At 54.9% G+C, this 19201-nt stretch overlaps 1 protein-coding gene across 6 annotated transcripts in view; it reads left to right on the top strand.

The window, feature by feature from the left end:
- Window positions 1-19201, top strand: part of RIPOR3 (RIPOR family member 3) — a 71855-nt gene that overhangs the window by 31588 nt on the left and 21066 nt on the right. For 5 of the 6 annotated variants that reach the window (XM_007185297.2, XM_057529480.1, XM_057529483.1 and 2 more), the window contains exons 2-3: window positions 10874-10992; window positions 16905-17051. In XM_007185297.2, coding sequence (XP_007185359.2) covers window positions 10874-10992; window positions 16905-17051 — 266 coding nt within the window. The remainder of the gene's footprint in view (window positions 1-10873; window positions 10993-16904; window positions 17052-19201) is intronic. The other variant, XM_057529481.1, reaches the window with a different exon arrangement.

Genomic DNA, 19201 nt, shown 5'->3' with positions numbered 1-19201 from the left:
AGCCTCTGTAAAGCGAACCTTTTTCCCTGGTGATTTTCATTACAAAATCAGAGATTTACTCCCACCAAAATCATCTCCCGGTAGACCCAAGTAAGAATGTTTCGCAAAGAAGGAATTAATTGATAAACAGCTTGTAGTATACTAACTCCAGTGTCTGCCTGGAATGTTTTGCAACACTTTTGGAAACTCCAGGATTATGATTTCAGCACAATCTGTTTATTTCAGGCTATTAAGCCGCATGTGTATTCCGCATGCTTGGGAATCCACCGGCTTCACTCTGAATGGCAAGAACGGAGACCCTCTCTCACTTTCGGGTGGGCATTTGTAGCGGTTGGTAGAGCAGGGCTGCAATCCCTGGGGAGACCAGTAGGGGGTCTTCTTCCAACAGGAAATACATTTCAGGCTGAAGATTCTCTAAGTTCAAGGCTTTGGGTGCTAGAAAATAAGTCTGTTTCTTCGGGATGAAACCTACCCTCCTTACAATGTGGATTAACCAGTAGGTATGAAATCACTCAGTCCTGAGAATGGGGCAAGAAAAGGTGTGAAAAAAAAATCTGATTTCTCCTGCCTTCTTGCGCCTCCCGGGAGGCACTGGAGCTGAGGCCAGGGTGCCTGGGACAGTCTCTGTCTTTCCAGTCGGCCCCAAGGGGTAAAGGACACTGCACGTCCGCACTGTCGAAAGACAAACCAGAACGGCAAGCTGGCTTGACTTTTCTCTTGTAAATTGTTTACCTTGGGACAACCAGATGGCTCATCTCTTGTTGACCCCTTGACCATTTCTCGTGCTGTTAACAGCCTCTATTAGCAAACAGTCCCACTCCACTGGCCCATATGCCCGTGCAGGAGTCCCAGGGCCTGCTGGCTGGGGAGCCTCGGGCATTCCAGGAGGTTGACTCAGCACTGCTGGGCTAGCGATCTTCATCAGGGTTCAGGGTCTGGGTACTTCAGCTGTAAATGGGGTGAGGGGCTGCCTTACAGGCTGGAAATAGGATGGATGATGTAAAGGCTTTGCAATCCCTCCCACCCCCCAGCCCCTCATCCCCCAAACCCCTGGCCCTGCCTTTACCATGACAAGACCTGGTTGTGATTAATGTTTGAGGGGTGAGAAGGGGGCTCTTGCCTTCCTAGGCAGTGGGCAGGGAGCGCTCCGTCGTCCCTGTCTGGGTCCCATCCTTAGGCACCGCCTCCTTCTGGACCTTGTGGGTGTGGTGCGGGGGTGAGATTTTAATCCTAAGAGCTCCCAGAAGCCCCGAATCTGGGGTGGGGTATAAGAAACAGATGGACATTTTTAAAAGCTCACTCCAGTTTTCAGGGCAAGTGGAGGCGGGGAGACCAGTGGAGACCCGAGAGGTGATGGGGCTTGGTCCTGGGGTAGGGGTGGGAAGAGGGGACAGATTCCGGGTGTTTCTGAGAAGCAGGGTGCAGAGTGAAATCTCTTGACCAAGGAGGAGGAGAGCGATGCCCTTGAGGGTCTTACAGCCCAGCTGCCAGCAGGACAAAATTCTCACCCAGGAACTAGACGTCAGTGGTCCACAGATCTGAAACAATTTTAGAGGTGGAAAAAGCAGGTTCTAAACTCTAAAGCGTAGAAGGAATGTTCACAGACCCAGACACGTAAATATTTGAAGCTTCTGTTACACACACTCACACGCACGCACACCTCATTAAGAGCAAGGTAAAAGGTAAGTGAAGGGCTGGGAGAAAATTCAGAAAAGATCACCAATCCAGGATTTATAAATAGCCCCTGGAAATCAATGAGATCAAGCTGGATAACTGGGGACTTCCCTGGTGATCCAGTGAATAAAAACAGACTCTGCATTCCCAATGCAGGGGCCCCGGGTTTAATCTCTGGACTGAGATCCCACATGCCACACAGTGCAAATTACAAAAAAAAAAAAAAACTAGGTAACTGTACAAAGGAATATGAATTTGTAAGTTCCAGAAAAGAAGACTCTAAGGATAATGTACATATGGAAATATGCATGAGCTCACTAGGAATCATGTCCAAACATAACTTCTACCTGGGAACCACTCAGTCCATTTTAGAGATCTGGAAGTTGAGGCCTGCGGTTGATAGCACAGGCCAGAAGCCAAAACTCAAATTCATTAGACCCAAAAACCAGAATGGGATGGAGTGAAACCTGCAGCACTACATTTCACTGAGGGTCAAATGAGCTGATTTGGGTCAAGTGCAAGGTCCGGCCTGGCTCTCTTAGCTCTTCCATCTTGGGGGGTCAGGCCCAGTGGACTTGGGAGTAGGGAAGGGGGAGATAAAACTGAGAAAGGGGGAGACAGGAAGGAAGGGTGAATCTGATTTGCATAATAAAGACTTGTGTGGGAGGGAGCTGGATAGGAAGCCCCAGGGCAGGGTGGGAGGTGGAAGGATTGATCTAGAGGCAGACAGATTGGAGGCGGGGCTAGGAGAGGGCCAAGGGCAGGGCCACGTGATGACTTTCGTGCCATCCCCACCCCCCCAGCACCTTGGCCTTCCGGGGACAATTCCTGCATAAAAAATATTAAATAGTATAGGATAGTATGACTGGTATAAAGATGGATGTATAAAATAAAATACAGTCTATTAATATATATAAATAATATAATTTTACATTATATAATAAAACATTCTCTTTGACCTAAAATTTCATTTTGTAGTCTTCTGATCTTAAAAGTAATCCTCACGTTTTCATGGGGCCTGTGCACTGTGCCCCCGTCCCTAGTGGAGAAGTTGGCCCTAACTTGTTCCACAGACAGCAGTCAGGAACAGAATTCTTTCCCAGTCCTTTTGGCTGGTTTGGAGAGAGACTCCTGGGCTCTGATGTCCAGCTGTGTGGCGGGGGGAGGGTCTGTGTCCCCAAGATTACCGAGAATTCCAGGCGGTTCATCCAGGGTGGACGGGTTGGCCCACGTGGCCGGCAGAGTTCTGCCTGCCTGGGTTTGAATCCAAACCCTGCCTGTGTTGAGCTGCCCCAAACCAGTGTGTGCGTTCATCAGCAGTCAGGTTCTTTGGGATTAAAAAGTTAGGTAGCCTTTGGGTCTCTCCTGGCCTCCAGGTAGGGGATTACGATGAAGGCAGGTCTCACGCAGAACTCTGATGTTACAGCAAACACCCCCCAAGGAGAAGGTCAACCTCTACTCCAAGCTCAAGGCCTCACGCTCAGGCCTCCAGGCCTTCATCCATACCCTGGCGTGTGCACACGTGCGTGTGAAGGGTGGTGGTGGCAGAGGCGCAGTGGGAGCTGTAGGGCCAGGGCCTCTTCTGCATATGTTGGGCTGCCGGGGCCTGCAGGTTCCCACACCCTATTCATGTCAGGAGAAGGAGCCTGAACAACATTCGTAGCCAACGGAATACAGTATCTACAACACTACTCCTTTCACCCGTGAGAAATCGTTCCTGACACCCAGCACGCTAATTCACCAGCCCTCTCGTGCAGATCTGACAGCTGCCTTTAACCTTTAACCCGGTCCTTCCCATCGGTCACCATTCTGCACCCCGCCCCTGCCCCCAGGGGACAGTGCAGTGTCTGCAGACAGTCTTGGTTGTCACAACTGGAGGGTGGAGAGCTCCCGGCATCAAGGGGCGGGAGGGATGCGGCTAAATACGCAGGACGACCTCCACAGTGAAGAATGACCCCAAATGTCAGCGGCGCTGAGGTACAGACCCTCCCATAGCCGCTTCTGGAGTGCGGACCCACGTTAGCGCCCTGCACGCAACACCTACTCACCCCTGGGATGTGGGCTAGGTCTACGCACACGGGCCACGCTGCCCGCACATAAGCGTTTTAAGGTGAGTTACTGAAGACCTAGTGCTGCCACGTGTTAGTTCAGGCCATTTCAGTTCTACCAGCCTCAGTTTCCCGGTCTGTAAAATGGGGGTGGTAACAGTGCCCACCTCAGAGGGGTGCTGTGGGGAGATGCCCAGTCCCTCCCGCCTGACCGCATTTTTATTGCTGGTCCTAAGCAGGCCAGGGTGGGGGTGGTGCTTCCAGAGGCTCAGCTTCATCACCTCCCCCCATCTCTGGGCAGCTCCAGCTTCCCGTCTCCCCTCCCCACACCCACACACACTCCTACCCCCGTGGTGGCCTCAGGAGGCTCCTTCCCCCAAGAGCTGCTGTCTCTTCCAGGTGACCCCTGGTCGACCCGCCAATGGGAGTGTGTCGGTGGTGATCAGGGGCCATTTAAATTAGAACACCCTCTGGATATTTCACAGAAATTCATGAGTCATTTTTGCCTCATAAAATCCAGTGGAGTTAGCTGGGAGTGTAGACGATATCTGCGGACTTTAATAATTTTTTTTTCTTTTTTTTAAAGAGGAAAGTTTCTCCTCTGATCCCAGGTTCATCCTGAGAAGCAACGTTCTCTAGGTTGGAGGACATGCAGTCAGCTTGGCAGCTTGATTACTGTGCGACTGAGGACAGCTTAGTCAATCTCTCGATTTTCTTCAAATTAACATTTTTTTCTTAATTTGAGGGAATACATGTCCATTGTAGCACATTCGTAAGGTATTGTTTCAAAAATAAAACATGCTGTATACAGTTTACATCTTGCTCTGGTTTACTCACATCTTATCTCAAATATTTTCCCACGTCACTATTCCTCAAAATCATATTCCTAACGGCCGCACAAATTTCTTTTGTATGGGTTATCTAACCTGTCCCTTGCACTTGGCCATTTGTGGCTGCACCCCCAGTGTTCCCATCTGTGAAATGGGCACAGGTGTGCTGTGAAGTCCAATGAGAGGGCCTGCCCGTCCTCTCCTGTGACTGGTCCTTGACGAGCCTACAGGCCAGAGTTGGAACAGGACAGGAACTCCTCCCAGGCCTGCCCTGGGCAGGAAGAACACAGGGGGCTGTGGACTGCATGATACACTGAGGCAAGGGCCCTCTTGGATCCCAGATCCTGACTCCCGTGCCTGGTCTTGAACCATCTGGCCATCAGGAAGTTTCCATTTGCCCTGCAGCTGTGGGACAGTGGACTCTGGGGGGACAGTTGGGGCTCCCCAAGGAGCTGCTTGCTCTTCTTTTATACCAGAAGCCGGAGCCATCAGCCCACCTGTCTCCTTGAGGCCAGCTGGCCATCTGCAGAGACACACCTGGGGTCTCCAGGTGCCACGGGCTCCAGGTGCCACTTCCACGGTGGCCCCTGAGAGCTGGTGGCAGGACCCAGGAATGTGGGCTGCCAGGCGGGTGGGTGCCTACTTGCTCTATTTAAACCAAGTGCCCTTCAAATCCGTACTGTCTTCATTTAAACATGCTATTTAAAAAAACACTTTAAATCATACAGAAGACAGCTTGCTCTAAATGGAAGGTTACCTTAAATGAAATTCAACAAAACAAAACAACCTGACTGCATTCAAGCTCCTCCTCTGCCCGCCCCTGGCTCTGTGCCCGGGGCCAGCTCTGTGCTCTGTTGAACAGGAAGGGCAACAAGTGACAGAGAGCCGGGGAGCCAGGATGAAAAGGGGACTAAAGACTAAAAGACTAAAAACTAAGATAACTCTCCCACCGAGTGACTCATGGAGACCACTGGGCATCCCTCACGTGGCCCAGAGTGTGCTGTGCTTGAGGGAAGCCTGAGTTCTAGCCCAATCCTCCCATTTTACAGACTGGGAGACAGAGGTTCAGAGGGGAGGGAACTTGTTCTAGATCACATGCAGCTGGAACCGCATTCTCCTGTTTCCCCGGGCACGTCTTCCCGGCCCCATACAACCTGGCTCAGGAGGCGCTCAGCAGGGAGAGGGGAGCCCAAGCCGGCAGGCGTGGAAGCCGATGGAAGGCGTCCATCCTGCGTGGGTCAGCTACGGGATTTTAAGTGGGCTCCAGCGGAGGAGCAGGGGACTGGGTTTTGGCAGGGGCAGGGAGTTTGGATTCTTCTGACTCTTCCATTCGCCTCTGGGTGAGCTGGGCAGGTCGTCTGACCCCTCTGGGCTGGGTCTGGCCATCAGTAAGATGAGGGAGTTGGACTCCATCTGGTGCAGACAGTCTGGTTCCCAGAGAAGCCTCCTCAGGACGCCCTTCCCTCTTATGTATAAACTCACATTCCTCATCCTGGGCTATTCTGCCATTTCCTTTCGTGCTAAACCAAAGGGCTATTTTGGAAACTCCTATAAGCAAACTAATCCCTGGCTGGCATTTGAACGGATATAAAAGAGCCCTAAGTGAGGGACTCAGGCATAAACGCTGCCCAGCCCTGAGAGCCCACACCGTTAAATTTAGAAGCATCACTTCCAAATGAGGTGAAATTGCAGGTTCCCTGTGGCCGGTGGGCAGCTTTGGGCAGCACCGAGCAGGACAGATTTAGCAGAACAGGCTCCGGTTCCCTCTGGCTGCACCTTGGGGGAAGAGGCCCAGGACGGTCCCTTCAGTGTCTGGGGAGCAGCTGCTGGGTAAGGAGCCCCTTCAGCTGGCCCGCCTGCCCTGCGCTCCCCAGCTGGATCCAAGCATCAGGTGCTGCCCGGGTGCCAGGCCGGAGAGAGGCAGTGAGGGACACGCGGGGAAGAGGCAGTCCTGTCTGCCACCGAAGGTTTGGGACCCGCATGACTTCTGTACCTCTCTCCTCTGCCCAGGGGCCCAGTGAGGTCCCCGGCCTGCCTCTCATGCCCTGCAGAGTGCTGGCTGCCCAGGGCTGCCCGACCTGCCTACAGTCCAGCTGCTAAAGGGTAATGCCGGCAGGGGGAGGGGGAGGGGGGGATGGTCTTGGGGGAGGAGTGGGGTCTCCAAGGTGCCCAGCCTCTGTTCTGAGTGGTCAGTGCCGCTGTTGTGTCAACAACTAAACATTAAGAGTATGACCCTTGGTTAAATGCGACAAACATCCGTTGGGACTTGTCAGGAGCCCACTGAAGGCTCCTGGGATTCCAGGGGTCTCAGCCCGGCCATCTCATGCCGAGTCCACCAGAGGGGAGATTGTTTTGCAGCCCGCTGGGTGAGATCACAAGGGTCAACTACAAAGGATCAGCCCCACCAGGGATCGGCCAGGAGAGGCGCTGCTGGGATCTGACGCTGGTCCAAAGGGACCTGGGCTCCCACACCCTGAAGCCTGCAGGGGATGGGGCTTGATGTTTCTCAGCCACCCCCAGTGCTACATTTCTAGCTTGGCAGGTCTGGGTCATGAACCTGCTTCCATTCTGGGGCCCCCTCCCTCCTGCTCAGGCTCATGGCAGCGGAGGGGGGGTGGTGTCCTCAGCACAGCCCCTGCGGAAGGAGGTGCAGCCTAGCACGAAGTAGCTGGGCTTTGGAGCCCATCATGCCCAGGTTCAAATCCCAGCTCTGGCAGTTCTGACCTGTGTGACCTTGGTTGAGTCATTTCCCCTCCTCTCTGAGTCTTGCTTTCTTTATCTGCAAAATGGGAAGGATAATAATAATATTTGCCTCATATAGTGTTGGGAGTATTAAATGAGATTTTAAACCTTTAGAGCAGGTAGCAGACAGAGTGCTGGCCACCCAGGGGTCATCCATCAATAGCTGCTGCTTTTGTAAATAATGTTTTAGTGGAACATAGCCAGGCTTATTCATTTGCACATTATCTGTGGCTGCTTTTGCTCTAAAACGGTAGAGTTGAGTAGCTGTGACAAAGACTATAAGGCCTGCAAAGCCAAAAAAATTCACTATCTGGCCCTTTACGGAAGTCATTTGTCCACCCCTGCCTTGGAGTCCAGCACACAGTGGGAGTTCTTATCTTTATCCTGTTCTTCCACTGACTGCGTCTTGGGATGCACAGCCTGCTGAAGTGGGGGAAGCAGCCCCAGCCTTTCAATCCTTGTCCTCTGGTCCCATAGATGGGCTGTGACTCTTTCAGGCCCTGGAGAACGCCCCCAGCCCCACCTGCAGGGAACTCTCTGTCTAGTGGGGGAGGCAGACAAGTCACCATTCACCATCCACTGTAACTAAAGTGAGGCAGGGACTGGGGGGAGGTCCAGGAAGGCTTCCTGGGGGAGGTGACATCTGGGCTGGAAGAGGAGCGGGGAGGGTCTAGCCAGGAGGCCAATCCCCACGTGACAGCCAGACCTCACATTGGAAAACGTGGCTCCCTGAGCCAGCCTCTTCACCTCTTAGAGGCTCTTTCCTCATATGAAGAGTGGGGTCATTGAACCTCATGGCCCTGTCGTGAGTAATCAATCCGCAGCCAGGTGCTGGCACATTGCATGGGTCTGCACCGAATCTTATTTCTCCTCCTCGGTCCTCCTTTCCTAATGTTGGGCAGGCAGATGGTTGGGTTTGTTCTAGCAAACTGCATGCAGAGGAACTGTTTAGCGATTGTCTTTCTCCCTTATCTTGAAGTGGAGGACCTGGGGCAGGCTGGAAGAACGACCCAGAAGGCCTGGGAGGAAGGGTGGTGGGGATGTGGAGGGAGAAGGTGGAGGGAGGGCGTTCTGGTCCCCAACCCCCCGGGGCTGGCTCCAGAGTCCATGTCCCACCCGCTGACCTTGGGGATCTCCCTGCCTGCTCCCTCCTCGTGCCCTTGCTCATCTTGGCTAGGATGGAGGGAGGGTGTGTTTAGCAGTTTCAGAAGGTTCCAGTGCCACCCAGAGCCTGTGCTGATAGGGGTGGGGGCAGTGGTATGCTGATAAAAGTTTAACAACAGGCAGAAAAACAAACAAACAAAAACACCTCAAAACCTCATTTGTAGCACTTGCCCATTTCCACGCTGTACTTAATTCTGTCATGGCTGATTTCAAGCTACCAACATTCCTGAAAATTTAACCGTCGACTCTTGTGAGCTGGTCCAAGCTGGCAGCAGCACAGCCCAGGTAGGGACCGTGGGGGTGTGAGGGTCCTCCCGTGGGGCTGGGGCAAACCCCCAGAGCGCGGGATGCCTGCCCACGTGCCCGAGAAGTGCTGGCTCGCGGCATCAGTCACGCTCGGGTCCTCAGCCTGGCTCTGCCGCTTCCTAGCTGGGTCCCTGAGCTCGTCTTGTTACCTCTCTGAGCCTCAGTTTCCTCATCTATTGAATTAGGTTCGCAACAGCTCCTACACCTCAGGGGGTTGCGTGGATCTACTAAGATAATTTACATAAGGCACGTAGTGGACAGCTGGCCTGATTATGAGCGCTCGGTAAATGGTGCCTCCACTGCCAGACTGCGTCAGTTTCCCCATCCGTACACCGGGCTGCTGTTCACGGATCTATCGCGTGGGACAGTCCCTGGCACTGGGGCTCCACTCAGTGGGTGCTCAGTAGACACTCGCCGCTTCCTCTGTCGGGGCCAGAGGTCGCTCCTCGGCTCATCTGCCCCAGCAGCTGGGGTCTCCAGGCTGGGGTCTTGGTCAGCCGATAGCACACAGACAACCAGCTCTTTCTGGTGTCTAGTTCACATTATGTGCTGTCAGCACATTGTGTCCTTGGTCCTTTTCTGAATTTCCATTTTACAGATGTGATCACCGAGGCCCAGAGCCGGTGAGCCGCACAGCTGCAGCTGGGGTTTGAGCCCAGGTCTGGCTTTGTTGCTTCCAGAGCTCACCTATGCACAGCACATGTGGGGCTGTGGGGTGCGGGAGGTATCGGAGGAGGAGGAAGCTTGTGGGGGGTCACGCAGATCTGCCAGGGGGTTCAGAGTGAGGGCTCTGGAGCTTGTGGTAGGAGCTGACTACAAACAAAATACAGGACTAGACACTGGATAGACGCGGCTGCAAAGGGAACGTTATTCCAGGCAGAGGCCCCAGGGTGGGCAAAGGTGTGGAGTCTGGGCTCAGCCAGTGGGTGGAGGGGATGTGGGAAGCAGGGGCCCTACTGAGCAGGAATAGGAGGGAGTTGGCGAAGCGGAGCTTTCTCAGGGCAGTGGGGTCCCTGGAATCCTTGCACTGACGCCACCCTGGCTGAGGAGTGAGGTATAAAACTGTAGCAGCAGAGATTTAGGTTAGATATGGGGGAGAACTTTCCTATTGTGTTGGAAGACACTGGGCGATATTCCCAAAGGATGTGGTGTTATTTTTCCAATCTCGAGATGGTTTGGAAAAACGTAAAGACAGCCAGCGTTCTAGGCTGGCCTCCCTGCCACCTGGGTCAGAGATGGGGCAATGGATCTGTGGCTTCTGGAAGCCTTTGATGCCAGCAGCCTGGCCTCATGTGAACTGGGCTGACTCACCCCCTGCTCAAAACCTCCCATGGCTCCCAGTTACCCTTAGCCAATTGCAAGGCCAAAGTCCTCCCTGGGGCCACCAAGGCGCCCCTGACCTGTGCTCTGATGGCCTCTCCAACCTCACCTGGATCCACACCCCAACCCACTGAACTTCTTTCCATTTCTGGATTACACCTTGTCCTCTGCACCTCCAGGCCTTTGCTCATGCTGTTCCCTCTGCTTCAGATACCTTTCCCTCCCCCCCCTTCCCCGTCTTCCCTCCTCGGCCTTCCCTTCTCAGCTCTTGGTCGCCTCCTCCATGGGTGGGTCTGGTACCCCCATCATTTCACTATGGACTCCCTGCTATAATGGTGGCTCATCAGCCTCCTGCTGGACTGGGAGCCCTGGAGGGTGAGGGCTTTGCCTGCCTTGCTCAGTGTCTGGCACACAGGAGGTGCTCAGTGGGGGTTTGTGGAGGGGGGTCAGGGTTACTGGCAGAGAGGAGTAGCTGAGGGGAGGTGAGGAGAGCTGGTTCACGAGTTGCTGGATGCCCCCTGCACGAGGACTCAGCATTGCACAGGCATCAAGGACCCAAGCACAGGGTGCAGAGACCTGGGTTCGAATCTTGCTCCTGCCGCCCCCCCCCCAAGCTCCCTGACCTCACTGAGCCTCAGCTTTCTCATCTGTGAGCTGGGGACAGCAGCAGCCGCCCCCTCTCTGGGGCTGCTGTAGGGCCCTTGGGGGCCATGGTGGAGGGTGGCCCGCCTGCGGTCAGCACTCACCGGGTGCCAGTGCGAGGCTGACTGTCCTGCCCTCTCCCTGCAGGTGACAGCCATGTCGGTGAGGGTGCGGTTCCTGTCCTCTGGGGACACAGGGACTGTGGGGGTCATGGGCCGGAGCGCCTCCTTTGCCGGCTTCAGCAGTGCCCAGAGCCGGAGGATCGCGTAAGTTCTGCCCGGGCTGTGTGTGGGAGGCTTGTTTGAGGGCCAGGGTTCGGGGGGCCGGCGGGGGCATCCTCCTCCCATGCGAGTGACCCTGAGGCTCACTCTCAAGCCAGGCCTGCAGCGCAGGGTAGTGTGTGTTTGTGTCTGTCTGTGTGTCTGTGTATGTCTGTGTGTGTGTGAGTGAGACTCTTGGTGTTGGAAGAAACCTGTAATTTGCTGCAGATCTGAACAGGTATCACCCCACATGTTCCTGGCAGTTGATCCTGGAAGCTGATCTGCCTGAGCTTATCAGGCCCACTTGGCAAATCAGAAAACTGGGGCTCAGAGAGGCAGAGCTGCTCACCCAAGGTCACACAGCAAGACTGATTCAGAGTTGGAACTTAGTCTCCTAGGGGCCAGGTTAGGATGGAATGTTCTTGTTTGATAGAATGGGAAATAGGGCCACCTGTGACCTGGGGGAAGTGACTTCACCTCTCTGAGTCTGGTTTCCTCATCTGCGAAATGGGGATCACAAATGTCCCTCCCTCATGGGCTTGTCATGAGGGCACAGTGAGGTGACACATGGTGAGCTGCCGGCACGTGCTGGCACGCAGTAGGGGCTTGTGGGAGGTTTTCCAAGGAGGAAGAGCAGCCTCTGCAGAGACGGGCCTGGTTGGTACTGACCCTCCAGACGTGAGTTCACGGCTGATCTGCAATGTGTCTCCTCCAGCTGCAGGTAATGTCTGGGAGGAAGGTGCGTTTCTGCTCCTGGGGCCACAGCCCTGCCAGCCCAGGCGTGCCGGGCCCCTGGGATCCTGAGGGCCCCAAACGGCTGCCAGTCTGAACAGCTGTGGTGGATAGGCAGGGCCCTCAGCCAGAGCAGGGCGCAGAACCAAATCTCCTCCCGTCGCTCCCCTACCTGACACCCTCCGGAGGCTCCCATCCCACTAAGAGCACAGTCCGGTCCCCACGCGGCAGGGTCTCGCCGGCCAGCCTCATCCTGAACCCTGGGCTTTAGCCCTGTTGGCCTCTCTGTCCTCCAGGCCTTTGCACAGGCCCTGCCCTCCGCCTGGAAGCCTCCCCACTGCTCTTCACCTGGCCTGGTCCCGCTTAATCTCATCAGGCCTTGGCTTCAAAGCCACTTCCTGGGGGTTGGGGGTGTGGACCACCCGAGCCCGCAGGCCCTCCTTGTGCTCTTTCCCCAGGGCTCCCAGCTGCGTGTTAGACCCCCCCCTTCCCCTCCCCCCCCCTGCCCCCCATCACTGTGAGGCTGGCCCTGCGGTCAGGCCCTCCCGGCTCACTCGCCTTGTCTCAGGGCAGCTCAGCTCGTCAGTTCGGAGGTGTGCCTGGGAGGAGTGGCATCTCAGGGCTGAAATCCTGGAAGCACCCCTAGGAATCCCTAATTCTTTCCACAAGTATTTGTGGAGCACTGACTCTGGTCAGGCCCTGCCCGGGGCTCTGGAGACAGACCCAGGCCCCGCTCTCCTTTCAGGACGGAAAACAATAAGCCAATGATAGTCAAGATGGATGCAGCTGGTGGCAGGTGCCCTGAAGGGGTTAAAGCAGGGAGGCAGGAGGGCAGCAGGGGGCTTGGGGGAGGCCCCCAGTGAGGCATTTAAGCGAAGGCAGAGAGAAGAGGAGCCGATGACGTGCAGACAGGGTGTGGGCATGGGAAAGCCTTCCAGGCGGAGGGGACAGAGGTGCAAAGGCCCTGAGGTGGGAACGAGCTTCGAGGGACAGAAAGTAGGTGTGCAGCCGGCCTGTGCAACAGTGGTGTAAATGTCCTGGATCCCTCCTGGGGCTCCTCGTCTTGCCCCCCTCCCCAACCCTGCAGGGAATTCTGGAGGATGCCTGGCTTGGACGGATTCTGAGATTCCTGAGTGGCCTCCATCTGGCCTTGCCCTCTGTAGTCCCCTTGTCCAGGGGTGAGGTAGAAGCTGCCCATGCTGGCAGAGAAGCAGCACATCTATTTTTAACTTCCTGTCTCTGTACAACTCCCAGGGGTCTGGACCCTTGGCTCTGGGGCTGGATGATCTGGATTGGGTTTCAGGCCTCACCTCTGGCATTATTTCCCAGGTAATCCAATCAGGCTGAAACACGGCCACATTGCCAAGGCGCTCAGCAGCGGGGGCAGGTCAGGCAAAAATAACCTTAGACAGGAGAGCAGGAGAGCCTGGCTCCAGTTAGGTGTCCCCAACCCTCATCCCTGCCCTGGCACCTGAAGCCCCTTTGACTCTGGACAGGGTGTTTTTTTTCCCTTTATTGCGTAATCAAAGAATTCACTTGGGGAAGTAATCTGGTGAGGAAATTTTACACTAAGGTTGAATGACTGCTATAACAAGGCCACATATAATAAATACATAATAATATATTATAACATAAGGCCATATATAGTAAGGTGGGCAGATGAAGAAGAGGGCCAGGCCCTGACACTGTCCCATTCTGCCCTGACTGACAGGCACGGGCTGCTCTTAACCCCTTCCTGCCATTCCTCAGGCTGCCAGGCAGGGACCCTCCTGAGCCAGGAGACCCTGCAAGGTCCTCACCACCTGGGAATTCCTCCACCGGGATGGCTGGGAAGTGTAGGTGTGAAAACTACGCAGCAGCCCTTGATTTTCAAGGAGAGGAGGCTAGAGAAAGGGGACAGAGAGGAGGGCGAGACCTCAGAGACATGTATCAGGAGAAACAGGCTAGTACACAGGAAGCACCCAGAGCAGAGCTTGACCTTTGCGAGTGCCGTGTGCGTGTTTGTCATCATTCCTGGGCATCTAGTACAACCAGATGCAGGAGGAAAGGTGCGCTTACACCCAGCTGTGAGTCCTCAGCTGAAACGTGTCCGGTCGGTCCTATTATTTATTGCCCCACCCCCAGCCCCGCCTACCTCCGGATCCTGCACCTGCAGCAGCCAGTGCACCGGGGCCTCCGATAGTGTCTCCCAACGACACCAGGTAGAAGGGCTGGCCCTGCGGCCTCACGTGAGGGCTGGGGCCAGTGGGTCACACGTGCCCATCTGGAAGCTCGTCTGGCATGCCGGGGGATGTTTAATATTTACTGAGTCCTCCCAGAACTGCTGTGACATCCGCCCCTGGAGGTTGCTCCCTGCCCTGGCAGTTGTGACACTGGGCCAGACATGCAACCTGATTTCGCCATCCGGAGGCTGCACAGACATCACCGTCCCTGGAGGGGCTGGCCCTCGGGGCGGCCACCACACCTGCTCTGCTGAACCTCAGACAAGAGCAGTGGACTCAGAGCTTCCCCAGGAGCCAGTGCTATCAGGCACAGCCGCAGAGCGAGGGCGAGGAAGTTTCCAGGTAGATGGAAGTGGGACCCAGCCGAGGGCATGCATCTGCCGGGAACTGTGGGACTCTGGGAGCTGGCAGGTGAGCGGGGCTCCTGCAGCCCCACCTCCAAGCTGCTCGCCCAGCCCACCTGCCTGCCTGCCCACCTGCCGGGGACACTAGCCTGTCTGAAACCCGCTTCTCTCGAGGCTGCAGCCCTGCCTGTCCCTGCCAGCCGGGAGATGGCAACTTTGTGGAGGGTGTGTTCCAAGAGGTGGGTGATGTGGCCTCCGGGAGGGTCGGGGAGGAGGGAGCACAGTCCCTTCCTGGGCTTTGCAATTGACATATAATATATGTCGCTTGACATATAATATATGAATAACAGCAACAGCAGGTGCAGGGGTGAGCACTACTGATGTGATAGGCTTTGTCCCCAGGGCTGCGTGCACATTACCCAGACTCAAACATCGCCTGATTGGAGGAACCTTCCCTGTTCACCCTTTACATTCATTATCCTGCCTTTGTTTTTATTCTTGGCACTAGGCACTATCTGATATATAATTTTTAAAATTGAAGTATAGTTGCTGTACAATATAACTGATATGTACTTTTAAAAATTACCTTATTAACTTCAGCACATACATAGCACTTACTCTTTCCTGGGAACTGCTTGAATCTCTTTACATTTATTAACTCATGTAACTCTCACAGCAACCCTTTCTCTGGTCCCCATTTTATGGATGAGAAAACTGAGGCGCAAAGAGGTTCAATAACTTACCCAAGGTCACCCAGCTTATAACTGGGGGAGCCGGATAGAGATCCCAGCATGTGGTTCCGGAGTCTGTGCTTACTACCACTTCCCACGGTCTCCCCAGCTGGCAGGGCAGCTCATGAGGGTTTTGTCTGTTTGGGTCACTGTTCTACCCCTGGCTCCTAGAATGGCATCTGGTGCATGATAGGAGCTCAGTAAATATTTGTTGAATGAATGACTATCTCATGACAACTCCGTGGGGCAGGCCCTCTTATTATCCTCCTTCTACAGATGAGGAAACTGAGGCTGCAGTAGATTAAATACCTGTGCCCTCTGGGGCTAGAATTTGGACATGGGCGGCTGACCAGGAGCTTGTGTCCCATGAGATGATATGAGTTCCTAGCTTGGTGAGGCCCCTGAGGTTTCCAGGGCGGGGTTCCAGGTCCTTCCTTGATGCAGCATCCTTGGGACCCAGTTCTCAGCATCCCAGGGCAAGCCCTGGGATCTGTATTTCTGGCATGTTGGCCTGTAATGTGGCTGTGCATCCATGTTTTGGGGAACCACGGGGTTTGGGGCTTGATGCCCGACAGCAGGGGTGGACAGGACAGCTCTACTGAGTCAACCACAGGACCCTGTGACCGTGCGTGGAATGTGCAGCGTCTGGTTGGCTTGGAAATACAGCCCAGCCACCTGCCAGGCCTCTTGGGGACCAGGGCTTGGCGATGGCCCAGGGGCCCTTCTCCCAGGCCTGGCGAAGGGGCTGGAGCTGTGTCCACTTGCCCCCTGCCCAGCTCTCCAGACCACAAGCCCCCCACCCCTCCCCGCAGACTGTGAACCCTTGAGGGTGGGACTCTGGCCCCTTGGCTCCCATCACGTTGCGTGACTCAGAGAAAGCCCTGCTCTGTGAGTGTTTGAATGAATGAATGAGCCTGTGCCCTTGATTTTAGACCCTAAAAGGGCAGCAGACTGTGAGGGGAATCCAGGGAGACTCGGAGCTGGGTTTCTAGCAGGAGGACGTTTCCCGAGTGAAGCAGAAATGGTGAACCCCTGAGAAAGTGGTCCTCCTACTGTGGTCTGAGGACCAACAACAGTGTAGAGCTAATGAATGGTCTGCTCCATAGGCTGTCCAGGGTCTGTTCCTTCTCTCTTGTTGCTCAGCCATCCCTGTGGGGGGCCCCAGTGCACGTGGTTGAAGCTGGCTCTTCAGTGCACCCAAGGAAGATGAGGAAGGAAGGGGGAGAAGTTCTCTTCCAAGGAAGTGGAATATGTTGACTAACCCAGTCCTGGGACGTGGGTTTGCCTCAGAATGCCCATGGATGCGTGAGCGTGTGCTTGTGTGCATGTGTGCGTGTGTGTGTGTGTGTGTGTGTGTGTGTGTATGGTGATTTGTCAGGCTACCTCCCTCCACACTATATGTATAAAGAGCAGGGTTGGGGAGATGCCCCCGAGGGAAATTGAGGTGCTATTAACAGAGGGAGGGGAATGGATGTGGAGCAGGCAAAGCCAACAGGTACCCAACCCATGGGTATACCACTGGACTATGATTTGGCCTCCCACGTAGCTTTGCCTGCACAGAGCTTGATGAAGAGCACAAACAGACAGCATTGGCATTTGGGCTGCTTGATTGTATTTCTCACTGTAAGTTAATTTCTCATTTCAGGTTAGTGTTATTATTTTTTTAATCCTCAAATCCAAGCCCTCATTTTACAGATGAGAAAACTGAGGCCCAGAGAGTCTTGGCAACTTTCCTGAGACCACACAGCTTGGTGGCAGTGGGGTGAGACTCAGCCAGGTCTCCTGACTGCCTGGGGCTCTGGCCACTGTTCCCAAAGTGCCTGCCCCTGAGAAGGGCTTTGTCCAGACCCCTGCTCTGACCACCCCCCACCCCCCATCCCTTCTCACAGAAAGTCCGTCCACAGGAACTCAGTGAGGTCTCGAATGCCTGTGAAATCCTCCAAGATGTATGGCACGCTGCAGAAGGGGTCTGTCTGCTCGGATCCCAAGCCACAGCAAGTGAAGAAGATCTTTGAAGCACTGAAGAGAGGCCTCAAGTAAGGACGGCTATTTGTTGCCTTTAACAAGTGCATTCTTTGTCCTCGTCTGCTTGGTCCTCTCTGCCTCTTCCTGGGGAACGTGGGTGGCCACAGAGGGAGCTCCTGGTTATCCGTTTAGTCAACAAGCATGTCCTGGGTGCAGCCATGTGCTCGGCCCTGTCCTTGGGCACCGGGGACACAGTGAATATGGCAGGGGGACCCTGGTCTCATGGAGCTCACGGTGTGGAGGGGGAGACTGCAATAAAAAGTAATGTGATCAATACCGTAACTTCCATGAGCCCAGAGGGCAGTAAGGGAGGTGATGGAGAGACAGCATGGGGAAGGCCTGTCACACAGGGTGGCCCGGAGAGCTTCACTGAGGAGGCCCTGATGGTTTCCGAGAAGGAGCCATCGTGCTGGCCTCTGGGGGACAAACATCCTGGGCAGAGGGAACAGCACGGGCAAAGGCTCTGCAGCAGGAGCTTGCACAACAGCTGGAGGTCAGGGTGTCTGAATTCAAGTGAGGAAGAGACTGACTGACTAACTGAGCAGAGGTGGGAACAGGAAGATTCAGTCACTTATTCCCCATATTTTTATTGAGGGCTTATCAAGTGCCAGGCTCAGGGTACGGGAATGAACAAAACACTAAAACCCCTGCCCCCATGGAGCTGACATCCCAGTGGGGGACACACAGACAATAAGCAATATAGAAAAGTAGAACAGAGAGTATGTCAGAGGGTGGTAGCTCCTATGGAGGAAAACGAATCAGGGTAGAAGGTGTGGGGTTGATTTTAAATAAGGTGTTCAAGGAAGGGCTCACCAAGAAGGTGACATTTGAGCAAAAACCTGAAGGGGTGAGCCCTGCAGATAATGGGAGAACATTCCAAGCCAAAGGAGCCACTTGTGCAAAGACCCTGGGGCAGGAGCATGATTGACCCATTAGGGGCACAGTGGGCAGGTCAGCATGGGAGCTGAGGTGGGGGGAGGGGCATTCGCGCATTTGCCGAATGGAAGGCTGTTCCTTCTTCCTGGGATGCCCTGCCCTGCCCTCCACCTCTGTGATCCTGCTCTTCATCCCTCACTAATTAATAATAATAATAATAATAACAGCAGCAGCAGCTCTATGACTTGTTTGGTGCTTCATATACTTCGTGTCCTTGATGCCATGAGAGACTCTCTTAGCCTCCTTTTCCAGGCGAGAAACTGAGTCCCAAAGATGGGAAGCATCTTGTCCAGGACCCCACAGCCAGGAAGCAGAGAGTGGGGCTCCAGGGCCAAGGCTGCCTGCCCCGCTGTCCCCTGGGCTTAGGGTAAATGTCACCTCCCTCCGTGCCGGTGCCTGGCTCCTTACGCAGGGGTCATCCCACAGCGCGCCCAGCGCTGGTGCCGAGTGGGAGCCGGGGATGTGCCCAGAGGGTGGAGGCCTATCTCCAAGGTGCCCCTCTCCCAGGAAAACTTCTGGTGATTCCTGTGGGGACCGCACATGTGAGACTTGTCTGGGGTCAAGGGCATCTCCTTCTTCCTGGGGAGCCCAACCCCTGAGGGAGCTATGGTCTGGCAGAAGGTAGTATAAGTGGGCCCAGAGAGGGTGAGTCTCCTTCCTGAGGTAAGCCAGCAAATCTACAACGGAGCAGGACGGAACCCCCACCTGGCCCCCAAGTCCAGACCTCAGGTTTCATGTCCGAGTCTCTTTTTGGCGGAAAACACAACATGAAAAGTCCCCTCCGGCCCATGGCTTTTTCTGTGCTTTCCAGAGTGGGTTTGTCAGGCCCCTTTCTGGTCCTGGGCATCCAGACAGCAGGACGGCCTGCCTTTGGCTGTGAGGGAGGTGTGCTCTCCGTAACCTCCCCATGGGCTGGGGTGAAGATACTGGACTGTGGAGGCCACTGCCTGGTTTCAGACCTGGGTTCAGCCTCTTCCCTGCTGTGTGACCCTGTGCTGAGTTGCTTCAGGGTCAGTTTGCCCATCTCTAAAATGGGTATAATAACAGTAGCTGCTGTTTGAGGAATCACCTAAGGGATTCCCCATTTTGTACAGCGCTGGGCGCACAGCCCTGGGTGTGTGGGATGTGGAGGCTGAGCGAGATGGGACTGGGCTTCCGGCGGGTGGGCTGAGTCTGCCCTCTGACCCCTGAGCCTGCTGAGCACCCCCTGCTGGTGGCCGTGGCT

The sequence above is a fragment of the Balaenoptera acutorostrata genome, chromosome 15 (assembly GCF_949987535.1).
Source record: "Balaenoptera acutorostrata chromosome 15, mBalAcu1.1, whole genome shotgun sequence".
NCBI lineage: Eukaryota > Metazoa > Chordata > Mammalia > Artiodactyla > Balaenopteridae > Balaenoptera > Balaenoptera acutorostrata.
Note: the sequence above shows the minus strand (reverse complement) of the source record. Positions and strands in the feature narration are given on the sequence as shown.